This window comes from Cololabis saira, chromosome 15 (genome assembly GCF_033807715.1).
Source record: "Cololabis saira isolate AMF1-May2022 chromosome 15, fColSai1.1, whole genome shotgun sequence".
Taxonomy (NCBI): Eukaryota; Metazoa; Chordata; class Actinopteri; order Beloniformes; family Belonidae; genus Cololabis; species Cololabis saira.
In genome coordinates, this window is record NC_084601.1 from 30,024,129 (window position 1) to 30,037,463 (window position 13,335).

General features: G+C 46.5%; 1 protein-coding gene across 1 annotated transcript in view; it reads right to left on the bottom strand.

The window, feature by feature from the left end:
- The window catches only part of nfatc1 (nuclear factor of activated T cells 1), a 61,296-nt gene extending 47,961 nt beyond the window's left edge, over positions 1-13,335 (bottom strand). The window contains exons 1-3 of the mRNA XM_061741287.1: positions 13,078-13,335; positions 9,181-10,147; positions 6,730-6,889 (exon numbers count right to left, since the gene is read on the bottom strand). Of these exons, the coding sequence (XP_061597271.1) occupies positions 6,730-6,889; positions 9,181-10,147; positions 13,078-13,096 (1,146 nt within the window). The 5' untranslated portion in view covers positions 13,097-13,335. The remainder of the gene's footprint in view (positions 1-6,729; positions 6,890-9,180; positions 10,148-13,077) is intronic.

The following is a 13,335-nucleotide window of genomic DNA, read 5'->3' on the forward strand; positions in this document are numbered from 1 at the left end:
TCACCTGTGGAACAAACTCCCAGAATGCATCAGGGCTGCTTTAAGTCGAGGTTGAAAACGTTTTTAATTTACCGCTGCATTTCAGTAATCTCCCACAATGCATTGCAACCTTTATTTCTGGCATCTTAGTTCTTTATTTATCACTTTTTCGTGCAGTTTTTGACGTTTTCACCTCCAGTACTCGAATAAACTCGCCTGTTTTGTTGATTTAAAGGGAAATAATCATTGTTTAGTGCAGCGTTCATGCTGGAGGGGAGTAAAAGTGTCGGCTGATAATCAGAAACAGAGACACCAGCGTGGTTCATTCATGCACTTCCCTGCGAAGTGAGTGAGACGTCCTTCTGGAGAAGCAGCAGACTCTCCTCGCCGCCTAATTACAAGCCGCTCTGGAGCTGAAAGGAAGAGCTGGGGGGAAGACCGCAGCGCTAGCTTACATAACAGGGAGCGGCTCGCCTCCGGAGCGCTAGGCTCGGGCCGGGGAGGCCGCGACATGTGACCCGCCAGGGTGAGGAGCCCCGGTGTTTGTGGAAGGAAGCGGCTGCTGCTTAGCGACGCCGTTTGCCCCGGCGGCAGGAAGCGGAACGGCGGTTTTGGAGGGACCTGAAGGTTTTGGAGAGACCTGAAGGTTTTGGGGAGACCTGAAGGTTTTGGGGAGACCTGAAGGTTTTGGAGGGACCTGAAAGTTTTGGAAGGACTTGAAGGTTTTCAGTGACCTGGAGGTTTTGGAGGGACCTGAAGGTTTTGGAGGGACCTGAAGGTTTTGGAAGGACTTGAAAGTTTTGGAGGGACCTGAAGGTTTTGGAGTGACCTGGAGGTTTTGGAGGTACCTGAAGGTTTTGGAGGGACCTGAAGGTTTTGGAAGGACTTCAAAGTTTTGGAGGGACCTGAAGGTTTTGGAAGGACTTGAAAGTTTTGGAGGGACCTGAAGGTTTTGGAGTGACCTGGAGGTTTTGGAGGGACCTGAAGGTTTTGGAGGGACCTGAAGGTTTTGGAGGGACCTGAAGGTTTTCGAGTGACCTGAAGGTTTTGGAAGGACTTGAAGGTTTTGGAAGGACTTCAAAGTTTTGGAGGGACCTGAAGGTTTTCGAGTGACCTGAAGGTTTTCGAGTGACCTGAAGGTTTTGGAAGGACTTGAAAGTTTTGGAGGGACCTGAAGGTTTTGGAGTGACCTGGAGGTTTTGGAGGGACCTGAAGGTTTTGGAGGGACCTGAAGGTTTTGGAGGGACCTGAAGGTTTTCGAGTGACCTGAAGGTTTTGGAAGGACTTGAAAGTTTTGGTGGGACCTGAAGGTTTTGGAGTGACCTGGAGGTTTTAGAGTGACCTGAAGGTTTTAGAGTGACCTGAAGGTTTTAGAGTGACCTGAAGGTTGTGAAGTGACCTGGAGGTTTCGGAGAGACCTGAAGGTCTTAAGGGGACCTGAAGGATCCGTCTCTGAGTCGTCAGCTGAGACCAAACAGGAATAATTAAAGCTCATAAATCAGCCGCCTCACAGAAACATTTGTGACCTTTGACATCATCACCGCCATCCATCACGTCGGCCGTCTGAGTCAGACGCGTCTCCGAGGAGACCGAAGCAAACAGTCATGATTTGTGGACGTGATTAAAATCTCGTCATGTAAATCTGCTGCCCCCCCGACGCCCCGCCATCCGGTCCCATTAACACCAACCGGAGGAATGCCAAGACTCCGGCTGCACGAGTATCTGCACCTATCTGTCAATTACACTTAGTTTGGAGCTCTAAGTTTGGACACGGGACCCGTCCTGGACCGGGACCTGAGACCTGGTCCAGGCTTCGCCGGACGAGGCTTCGCCGGACGAGGCTTCGCCGGACGAGGCTTCGCCGGACGAGGCTTCGCCAACTGAAGCTTCGCCACCTGAGGCATCGCCATCTGAGGCTTCGCCAACCGAGGCTTCGCCAGATGAGGCTTCGCCGGACGAGGCTTCACCACCCGAGGCTTCGCCAACTTAGGGTTCGCCAACTTAGGGTTCGCCAACCGAAGCTTCGCCGGACAAGGATCCGACCGTTGAATCCTCGCCGGCCGAGGCTCCAGCCGCTGAGGCTTCGCCAGCCGGCCTCCTTAAACCGTGTAATCAAGACGCAGCGGAGCTGGATCTGCCCCGTCCTCGGTTTCCTCCAACATCTCCATCGAGGCCCCGGCAGAAACATGTGCAGCGAGCTGCCGACGCCTCCGCAGGACGCGGTGATGTCAGCCGTTCACACAGGAACTCTCCTGAACAAAGGGAGGTCTGTGCAGTCGGGGCGGTAGCTGGCGGGGGGGGGGTTCTGGGTCTGGCTCTGCAGAGAACTGCTGGCTCCGGCGGAGGGGAACCCAGACCCCCTCCATTAAATCATTTACACCTCTCAGAGGCTAGCGCCGCGCAAACGCTCCGGTGGCGCAACAGGACCTGGTTTCCTCACATTCCTCCGTCCAGATGCCAGAGCTTCTCCCAACGCAGCAGATTTAATCTTTTCGTTCGCAGCTCCGTCTCATTTCATTTCATTTATTTATTTAGCACAAATTTTTTTTAAAACAGTGCATGGAGGGAACGAAGGCCGAAGGGCTTGTACGGAGTTCCACTCCCATCAACAACTGTGATGAACTAACATAGATAATGTACAACAAATTAAAAAAATGGTAAATATAAAGAGAACATGGATACAAGGTCTGGATTACTTTAAAGATAAAGACATTGGCCACGGTTACATGATGTTTTTTTTAAATTCTGAATTAATTATTCCGAATTAAATAATTCCAAATTAAACTATTTTCCTTCGAGTTTACATGGAAGTAGTAATTCCGAATTGAGGTTTACATGGAAAACACATTTGATCGGCTTTATCCAATTCCGCTTAAGGTCTGGGGGTTTGGAAGGGTTCTGATTGGATAGGGGGACGGGCTGGAAGTTACGTCTACCAGAAATTACATCTACCGGAAGAAAAACAAACGCTTAGCCGCATAGCCGCTACAACTTTGAAAAGCCCACATTCCGTTTAAATTTTTTCCATTTTCGGTCTATTTTGGTTTTTAATTTTTGAGAATTTGGTTTTTGGCATTTTATGCAAATTTAACCCCAAGACAGTATATAAAGTAATGAACTATAGACAATTTATGCAATTATAACTGAAAACTTTAATGTTTTCATACCTTTAAACATATTTAACGGCAAAAACATGGCACCAGTTATTCTCCTGTCCAACAAAACATTCCTTTTTTTGGGCATAAACAAAAAAATATCAAAGGCTGTAATGTAATGATGAAAAAAAAATCGATCTAGACATACAAATCGATTTTTAGGAATTAATATGAGAATCGATTTAGAATCGGAAAATCTATTTTTTCAACACAGGCCTACATTCAAGTCATTCCAGATATTAAAGATGACCAGATGTTCGACAGAAGGGTAAATTAATATTGCCACTGTGTCTAGTTGGATATGAATTAAAATCTGATGAAAAAGGGAAAAAACTGCTGGAAAGTGACGGGAAGATCTTGTTTTCTATTGATAAACTTATGCACAAACAAGCATGAGTGAAAAACATTAAGTTTATGAAGGATAATAGTGAATATTTCATAAAAAGAGGTGCAGATGGTTGGTGTCTACCAGACTGAGAGATCGTTCTTTTTTGGATCATCAGTAATTTCTTGGGAAAAGTTGGATAAATTGCAGACCAGACAATATTGCAGCTCATCTGCACCAGAACTCCTCTCAGACGGGTCAAATCAACGAGAAACTGAGTTATTTCTTTGTTTTCCCGGATCGTCCTCCTCCACATCTGCCAGCTGTGAGCTCCACCTCCTCCACGCCGGAGTCACGTGACGCCTCCTTCGGCGAGGAGACTAATTAATCAGCTAAACCAGAGACGTGTATCAGGACCGGGTGAACAGGAACACAGCCAGCGTCGGGTCGTCATTTGACTCAGCTCGTCTGGGAAACTGCTCTTATGGTGCTTTTCCACTAGTACCTACTCAGCCCTACTCGACTCGGTTTGGTTCTTCTCCACTAGGGGTCTAACATGCCGAGTAGATACTTTTCTGTAACTACTCTGCTGAGGTTCTATTGGCGCTTTTATACTAGTACCTACTCAGCGTGACTCCACTCGCCTTGCCCTCGTTTCTTTTCAATAACCAGATGAAAAGTAGGCGAGATTGGAGCGAAGCTGCTGTGACGTATGTGATTGTGTGATCTAAAACGAAGAAGACAACAACACTAAAGATGTAGAACCTGGAGGAGATGATATACCGTATTTTCTGGACTATAAGCCGCTACTTTTTTCATAGGTTTTCAAACATGCAGTTTATACAAAGGTTTATACTATTCTGTGGATTTTTCTTCCACCGCTCGCGGCGCTCTAACCGGAATTAGAATCAAAACTAAGACAAAATAAATGCAAAGAAGAATACGCTACTTCTTCTTTAGCAGATAGAAGTAGGTAGAAGCAGATTTCAAACAGATAAATAGATAAATAAATACCGGTTATTTTCTCTTGGTGCTGTCCCGTTTTAATCAGCAAAGTTGCTGCCGTGTTAAAAGACACTGTTAGGAAAGGATCTATTTAGGTACAAACATGTACATAATTTACAGCTCAAAATCCTTCTGTACATGTAGTAAATATCTAATCTAACAACATAAATATCAGCGGCTTGCAGATCTTTTTTTTTATTATTTTTTTAAAAATAAAGCAGATGCGGCTTATATGCAGGTGCGGCTTATAGTCCAGAAAATACGGTATGTGCTGCTGGGTCTGTGGCTTGTGTTCGATATCAAGTTAAAAAATGAGAGTGAAAGAAGCTTCAAGCGGCAATGCATTTTTTTTTGTTTGTTTGTGTCGGCTTTGCTGAGAAATCAGCTGGTAGCCACGAGCAGCTATGAAGTGACAGAGCTCCTGGTAGATCTGGTCGTTCCTTATCGCCCGTCTACATCCCTTTTTAATTCTCTCCTCAGCCACCAGGTTTATGAACATCTGCACCTCAGAGTTAGATCATGAAACGGACTGGAATAAAATGAACAAGAAGCCGCCGTCAGAGTCGCTATATATATTTTTTTTCTAACTGACAAATTATTTTGGTTAAAATTGCCTTTATTTATTTTTTATTGGAGTACCCCCTGCAGTACCTCCCGGTTGAAGACCCCTGTGATAAACAGATACATTGATAAACAGATAAACAGATAATCTGAGGCTTCGATGCTCCATCAGACTCTCAGAAGGAGGAGTAGTGTGAACATCAACCATCTGAACATCTGACTTTCTAAAAACAGAAATCCACAACTCCTCCGCCGCCGTGTGAAAGACTGATGATGTCAGAGACGAATCAATAACTCCTAGTTATTCCCTCTAAAAGGTGTAAAAGCTGCTAAATCACAGTTTACTTTGATTTGTTTTCTTAAACACGCCTGTTTTTGGGGTTTTGGCTGACATTTCATCAAATAAATGAGATGTGTTTTATTGCGTTTCTGGTATGTCGGGCCTCAGAACTGGAAGTCCGAGTACTTTTCCCTCAAACAAGCTGGATGTCAGATGTTGAATGAGAGAAACTGTTTCATTCCAGCCGGGTAAGTGGAGCACACGAGCCCCGGTATTGATCCGATCGGGAGGAAGCGTCTGACGAGCGTGACTAACGACGGCAGCAGCAGGACCTGAGGTAATGCTAGCGGCCCAGATGGGCTCATAACAAAAACATCTGCAGGCGTCTCGCTCCGCTCACACTCGACCACCAGAGCTACTGTGGTTAGAGCTCATGACTAAGCTAAGCTGCCCGAGCTGCTAAGCGTCTGCTCCGAGCTCCAGGACGCAATGGAAACGTCTGAGTCAGAGCTGTCTGGACAGGAAGTGGCCTAGCGCGCCGCGCCGGCTAACAGCGGACCTCTGGTATTCCATTCAGAAATGTGACATCTCTGGATGACATTAGCAGCTGGGCCGGGAAACGCACACCAGGCGAGAAGAAGTGACGGGGTCGAGGGCAGGAGTGAAAACCAGCCAGATGGCTGCACCACATGTTGGTCTGAACATTACAGGAAGCTCCGCGGTCGCTGGTTCCAAACCTGGGAGATGTGAGGCCCACGCTTTCTCAGCCACTTTCTGCATCAGATTATCAGTTTATCTGTTTATCTGATTATCTGATTATCAGATTATCAGATATCAGATTATCTATTTATCTGTTTATCAGATAATCTGTTTATATATATATATATATATATATATATATATATATATATATATATATATATATATATATATATATATATATATATATATATATATATATATATTTCGTAAGAAATTACAGTTTTTAAGACGGTTCTTAAGAAAATATTGAGGAATTGCACTTAAGAACTTTCTTATGAACTTCTTAATTTTAGATCTTAAGACATTTCTTAAGATTGTTCTTAAGAACATATTGGTGAATCCGGCACCAGATTGGAGGTTTTTGTCAGGTGACCTTTCTGTCACAATGAAGGGTGGAAATAACGTACAGACATGCTGAATAGGTGCAGTCCACCTTGTGATGTCATCCAAAGTGAAAAACACCAATCAGACAATTTTGATAGGAGGTTATGTTCTTCGGCCCTCGATATTAAGGTCCATCTTTTATTTCCGGGTTTCTTTAGTTGTTTTTTTATGATTCAGTTGAACCAGAATTCAAAAGTGGTTCCTGGTTTTCATGACTAATATCAGAAAGTTCTTCTTCTTCATTTCTTTGTTACGTGTCCCCGCGTGACCCCGGGTACCTGGACGATGGGGTGTCCTCCGGCCAGCGCCTTGACGGCGCCGCGGCTGCCCTCCGTCTCGTAGTGGGCCCGGTGGTGGGACTTGGGCTGCACCTCGATCTGAAGGCTGTAGGGGTTGGAGGTGGCGGGCAGCTGCCAGTCGAGGGCGGGGAGGGACGAGCTGTGGGGGGGCCAGAGACAGGGGCGTTATCAGGGCAGGGGTGAAAGTAAGATAAAGTTCTTGTAGGAACTAATCCCCCACAGGCCCCACCTCAGACACAAACTCAATGTTACAATTTAAAAATGACTATTATGCAGTAAGACACAGAGCATAATTTATTGCAAAACATTTATTTTCATGTAAGTAATTGCAGAACAGAATTATTGTGTATACTGTATTATAGTTTATAAGCATACTAAAACTAGTCTTACCTAATTCAGAGTAAGCCGAACTGTAAAAAGGCTATTCTCCAATAGACATGTAATGTTGTAGATGAGAGCTGCACAGAGCTAGCTAATATGGCTAATAGCCTACATAAATTAAAAGGTTCACGCTAAATCCAGTGTATTTACACTGCTTTATGTGTAAATACTACATTTTAAATAAATAAAACATATCTTTTTAAATAATTTCCAGTGTAATGTTATGTGTGTGTGTTCTGAGACAGTAAAGTTTAACATTTTTAGGCTTAACATTATTAAGTTAGTTGGCCCATAATTCTGATAGCCGTCCCGATCTTTTTAGTTCTGCTGCTGCTTCCTCCCTCTTTTCTTCATCTCTAACTTCGGAGTCGGACTCCCTTTTTCTCTTAAATATGTTGTAAATCTTTCTCTGCATTTTGTTGACGGTTCTGTGTATGTGTTCACTGTATATTCCTGTGTGTTCTGCCACCAGGAGGCGCTGTGGGCTGCTAGTTACATTACAGCGGTGTACCGTATTTTCCGCACCACAAGGCGCATCGTATTATAATTTATAAGGCACACTAAATATACGGTAAAATACCGTACTATAGTGGCTGGGGTTGAGTTAGCATCTACCTGATGGAGCTGCACTACAGGAAATGCTACAAAATCCTACAGCAAATCCCAAAAAAAACAGAAGAAAAGTACTGTAAGTCGAACTTTATTAACAAAATAAAAACCAGCTTTGCTCCGTTTCGTCAAAGTCGCCATGATGCTAGTCGGCGTCGCTGCTGTTGTCTTGAACGTCTGTGACGATTCCTGACGTTTTTAGCGCCGTTACTTCGGTGACACCAACTACAGTACCCACAATCCCCCTGGCTACGGTAACACAAATTACCGTAATGATCATATATAAGGCGCACTGCCAGTTTTTGAGAAAATTAAAGGCTTTAAGGTATAATGCAGAAAATACGGTACATATAACGTTACGCCGCTGTAGTGTAGTTTGCTCGTCTGAGGGACAAACTGGCAGCGTTAGATAAAGGGAAACGTTTGTCTTCTAGTTAACATCTGATTAGTTTCTGCTCATGTTGTGAGCATCAGTCAGCTGGGAATAACAGGTGGATCATCTCCACTCTCTTCTCTCCGATCCGGGTCTATATTTCTCTCCGGATCCCCGTTCTGGACCGGTCCGGTAGTGCTGGGCGGTATGACCAAAAATTTATATCACGGTATTTTTCAAAATTATATCGGTTTCACGGTATATCATGGTATTTTTTTTTTCATGCACAACTGGGTGTTAACCACATTTTCTAATAATTTGGAAAGGAATTGCTGCAGTAAATTGGCTTAGAAGGGCCTGTTTTAGTGTCATGAGGAGGAAATATTGTAGAAAAACATTAATGTCCACACTAGTAATACAGGTTTGCATGGCCTCACAAAATGATGCCGTTTACAATGAGGTGGCGGCACTTATGATTCTAATGAAGTGAGAGAATCAGTCAGACAACACTTAAAGACTTTAAGTGTTGTCTGACTGATCCTTTACAAAATTACAAGGTAGAAATTATTTATTGAACATAAAAAAACTGAACATTTTTTAATTTCCCAGCATTATGTTGTTTTGGTTCCACCTCCTGGTGAATGTTAGGTAAAATTCTTATGTGGTTACTTTTTGGTTGGCCAACGATTTATGTTTGTGGTGCGCAACCGGTACGGAGCGGTCAGTCTATTTCCTTATATTACAACGCCGTTATTAATTGTTCGGTTTTTTTCCCACTTATTCCACCGAACACCGAAAGTGTTTATTTGCCATTTTCGGCCGAACAATTTCGGTTACCGAACAATCTGTGCATCACTACTGCTAAACAGTCCCCTCACAAACAGTGTCCAGCGGCGCTACGTTCCGCTGTTCCCAACGTTGTGTATGCTACTGTACATACTTCCCGGTATTACGGTATATGAAAAATTCATATCATAAGAAAAATAAACACCGGTATTCGGTATGAACCGGTATACCGCCCAGCACTACGGTCCGGGTCTTACTGTCCCCCTGGTCCTGGTTCTTACCTGAGGTACTGCTTGGGCTTGGGCCAGCAGAACTGCGGCACGTCCAGGAACCCGCCGCCGTAGCTCTCCCGCTTGAGCAGCGGCCGCCCGGCCGGGTCGTCCGGGCCGAGCTCGCCAGGGCCCGGCTCCTCGCCACCGGGCTCCACCTTCAGGCCGACGGGGGCCCCGTGCTCGGCGCTGGTCTTGCGGGCCTTGGTGGGGACGCCATCGCCCAGGTCGCCCACGCCGTCGGTGGTCAGGGCGTTGATGGCCGCCAGGATGGCGGAGTTGGTGTACTGGTTGGTGTTGGGCAGCCAGCTGTCCTCCGTCACGCTGAGGCGGGGCGACGTCTGGGGGGACGGCCCGGGGGACGGGGTGGGGGAGTAGGGGAAGTGTCTGTGGGGCGCCGCCCCCGCGCCGCCGCCGTTGAAGGTGTACTTCCTCTTGGCGCCGCAGGGCGACCCGGGCCGGGACCCGGGCCGGGAGCCGCGCTGCCCGGCCCAGGACTCGTCCGTCACGCTGGCGCGGGGCGAGCTGGAGGGGGACGGGCGAGGGGAGCCGCCCCCCGGCGGGGCGAGGGAGGAGCCACGCGGCGACACCGACGGCGACTGCAGTGGCGAGCCCTGCGGCGAGTAGTCGTAGGCGCAGGAGAAGCCCGACTCGTAGGAGGCGTCGGAGAGGCCGCTGCGCGACGACACGCTGCTAGCCGGGCTCAGGCAGCTCGGGTCGCGGTAGCCGTCGGCGCCGGGCAGCGTCAGCGTCACGATGGAGGTGAGCCGCCCGGCCGGCGGGGCGCCGCTCTCCTCCGCCTCGTCCTCGGGGAACTGGCCGTACGCCGTGATCTCGATGCGGGGGCTCTCCAGGGCCGGGGCGCCGTTGGGCCGGGCGCCGGGGGGCGAGTAGAACCCGGTACCCGGGAACTGGGACGGCAGGCAGGCGCCGCCCAGCGGGAGGGACAGGCTGACGTTGGGCGTGAAGCCGTACGCATCTGGAAGGAGACAGACTGTTACTCGGGTCATCAGACACGCGCGGCGAGGGTTCAGGTCGAGGGCAGGAGTGAAAACCAGCCAGATGGCTGCACCACATGTTGGTCTGAACTTTACAGGAAGCTCAGCGGTCGCTGGTTCCAAACCTGGGAGCCGGGCCCGCGGGGAGGCCGGGGGATGTGAGGACCACGCTTTCTCAGACACTTTCTTCATCAGTTTGAAGTTTGAAGTTTGAATTTATTCACAATACCATAATAATAGTTATAACAATACAATCAAATTAAGTGGGTAGAGTGAATGGGTCCCCCAAGGAAGCTAGGAAAGCTTCTAGGTGAGGGCCCATAGTTCATATAAGGGTAGTGGTACAGTCAATGGTGTAAGCAGTTACCATCTGTAAAGAGATGGTGATGGATAAATGCATACAAAGTACACAAAAAAAACACTTGACATACATACTTAACATTACATACACATACAGTCACACACATACATCCCAGCAGTCCATGAAGAAGCATTTTATATTATATATAGGTTAGTAAAAGATAATTTTTTAGTTGTCTTTTAAACTTGGAGATAGAAGGCAACACCTTGAGACCAACATCAATCCTATTCCAAATCTGCGACCCCCTGCAAACAACACAGTTTATCTGTTTATCACATTATCTGTTTATCAGATTATCTTTTATCTGTTTATCATATTATCTATTTTTCAGATTATCTGTTTATCTTATTATTTGTCTGTTTATCTTTTTATCTATTTATCTTTTTATCAATTTATCAGATTATCTGTTAATCAGATTTTCAGATTCAGATTTAGACAACTTTATTTATCCTTTTGGGAGGTTCCCTCTGGGAAATTGACAAGATTATCTGTTTGTGTTTATCAATTTATCTGGTTATCAGATTATCTTTTATCTGGTTATCAGATTATCTTTTTATCAATGTATCTGTTTTTCAGTTTATCAGATTATCTGTTTATCGGTTTTTCAGATTATCCGTTTATCTTATTATTTGTCTGTTTATCTGTTTATCTTTTTGTCAGTTTATCAGATTTTCAGATTCAGATGACTTTATTGATCCCTTTGGGAGGTTTATCTAGATTATCTGTTTATCAGATGAACTGTTTATCTAATTTGTCAGTTTATCTGTTTATCCAACACCCATGTGGCGCGACCTCAGAGCTGGAGATCCACACGTGGGCCGAGAAATCTGTTTATCACATTATCAGTTTATCTGTTTATCAGATTAACTGTTTATCAATGTATTTGTTTATCAGATTATCAGTTTATGTGTTTATCAGGAAACAGATGGGACTGTTACTCAGATAATCAAACACACGTTGGGCGAGCTGCTGCGGCGCCGCTGCCCAGCTGAATCCTGGGAAAACCGCTGGCCCGCTGGATCTGGCCTCGGCGCGGTCCAGAGGTATGCGAGTCTAAACGTTTCCCCGCCGTCTGACCGGGATCCCCGAGCTGAGGTGGGCGGAACCAGCCGTCTGGGGGAGGCGGGGGGGCATAAATGACCCCCCAGCCTAAATATAACCTCAGCCGAGGCCAGGTAGGTTCTCTCCAGTGCTGGGTTCACCCCCCCCACCCCCCCACCCCCACCCGGGGCACGTGGAGCCCGGGAACTGTTAGTGGTGCCGGCTGAGGTCACGGCGAGGGGGGGGGGGGGTTGTGGTTGGACGACCACAGCCGGGATGGAGACAGCAGAGCTCCTGTCTGCTGCTGCTGGACCGGGGCAGAATCAGGGCCCCCCCCCCACCGCCAAGGCGGCGATGACATCACAGGCCCTGGATGTCTAGGGTTGCCACCCGTCCCGTAAAATACGGAATTGTCCTTTATTTGAGAAAAAAATGTTGCGTCCCATATTGAACTAATACGGGACACGATTTGTACCGTATTTTCCTTAACTTTTACACCATATTCTAGTTGAATTATTGAAATAAATTAACTTTTACACCATATTCTACTTGAATTATTGAAATAAATTAACCTTTACACCATATTCTAGTTGAATTATTGAAATAAGTTAACTTTTACACCATATTCTAGTTGAATTATTGAAATAAATTAACTTTTACACCATATTCTAGTTGAATTATTGAAATAAATTAACTTTTACACCATATTCTAGTTGAATTATTGAAATAAATTAACTTTTACACCATATTCTAGTTGAATTATTGAAATAAATTAACTTTTACACCATATTCTTCACCTGTAGGCTATATTATACATCTGGGCTGATGTGGATATACATAGCATAGGAGAATATTTCAGCTGCTAGTATGGTTGTCTGTCTGTACAGTCATGCAAGTTCAATGCTATTAAAGCACTTTAAACTTTAAATCAAAGCATTTAGTTTTTTCATATAAAATAAACACATTTTTATTCAGTTTAGAAGTTTTGGGGCTTTTTCTTTTGGCCCCTGCGCTGCTGAAATCAGGGCGTCCCTTATTTCTATTTCTGAAAGGTGGCAACCCTAGGTGCTGGTCTGGGGCAGAATCATGGCGGCGATGACATCACAGGCCCTGGATGACCCTGACGCCAGCACTGAATTCAGTGTCAGTACTGTGGATGAAGTGACGTCAGAGCAGGCTGCCCTGGGGGGGGCAACAGCTCAATACTGCCCTCTCAGTCCCTCTCAACACATGTCAGCCATTATAGCTCAATCCAGACTATTTTGGTCTCACTTTCTGGTCACAACCGAGCCACGCCCACCCGGTCCAGACCCAGCAGGGCGTCGGACCAGAACTGGATCCAGTGGGAGAAGGAAGGAAGGTCCCCCCCCCTTAACCCCTCAACCCCTCAACCCCTCAACCCACCCGAGGTGTGAGGAGTAAACGCCACGTTTGCAGCTCACAGAAAGAACCGACGCGACCAACAAGAACCGAACCGGACCGGGGGAACCAGAGGTCGGACTGACTCACCCTCCTCTGCAGATTTCATGTCGGCCGTCAGAGTTCAGTCCGCAGGCTGCTGAGGTTCCTCCTCCATAAATATCCTCCCTGCGGCTGCTGCGCGCTCCGAACTTAGAGAAGACAAAAGTTATGGGTCGGTTCTTTTATGTCACGTATGGAAAAGCTCGTCAGGTCCGAGCGGGACCGGAGTGGACGCGGACCGAGGCGGGCTGATCCGAGCCGAGCCGTGGGGCCGCTGTGCGCGCCGGGGATCCTGCGTCCGTGGGT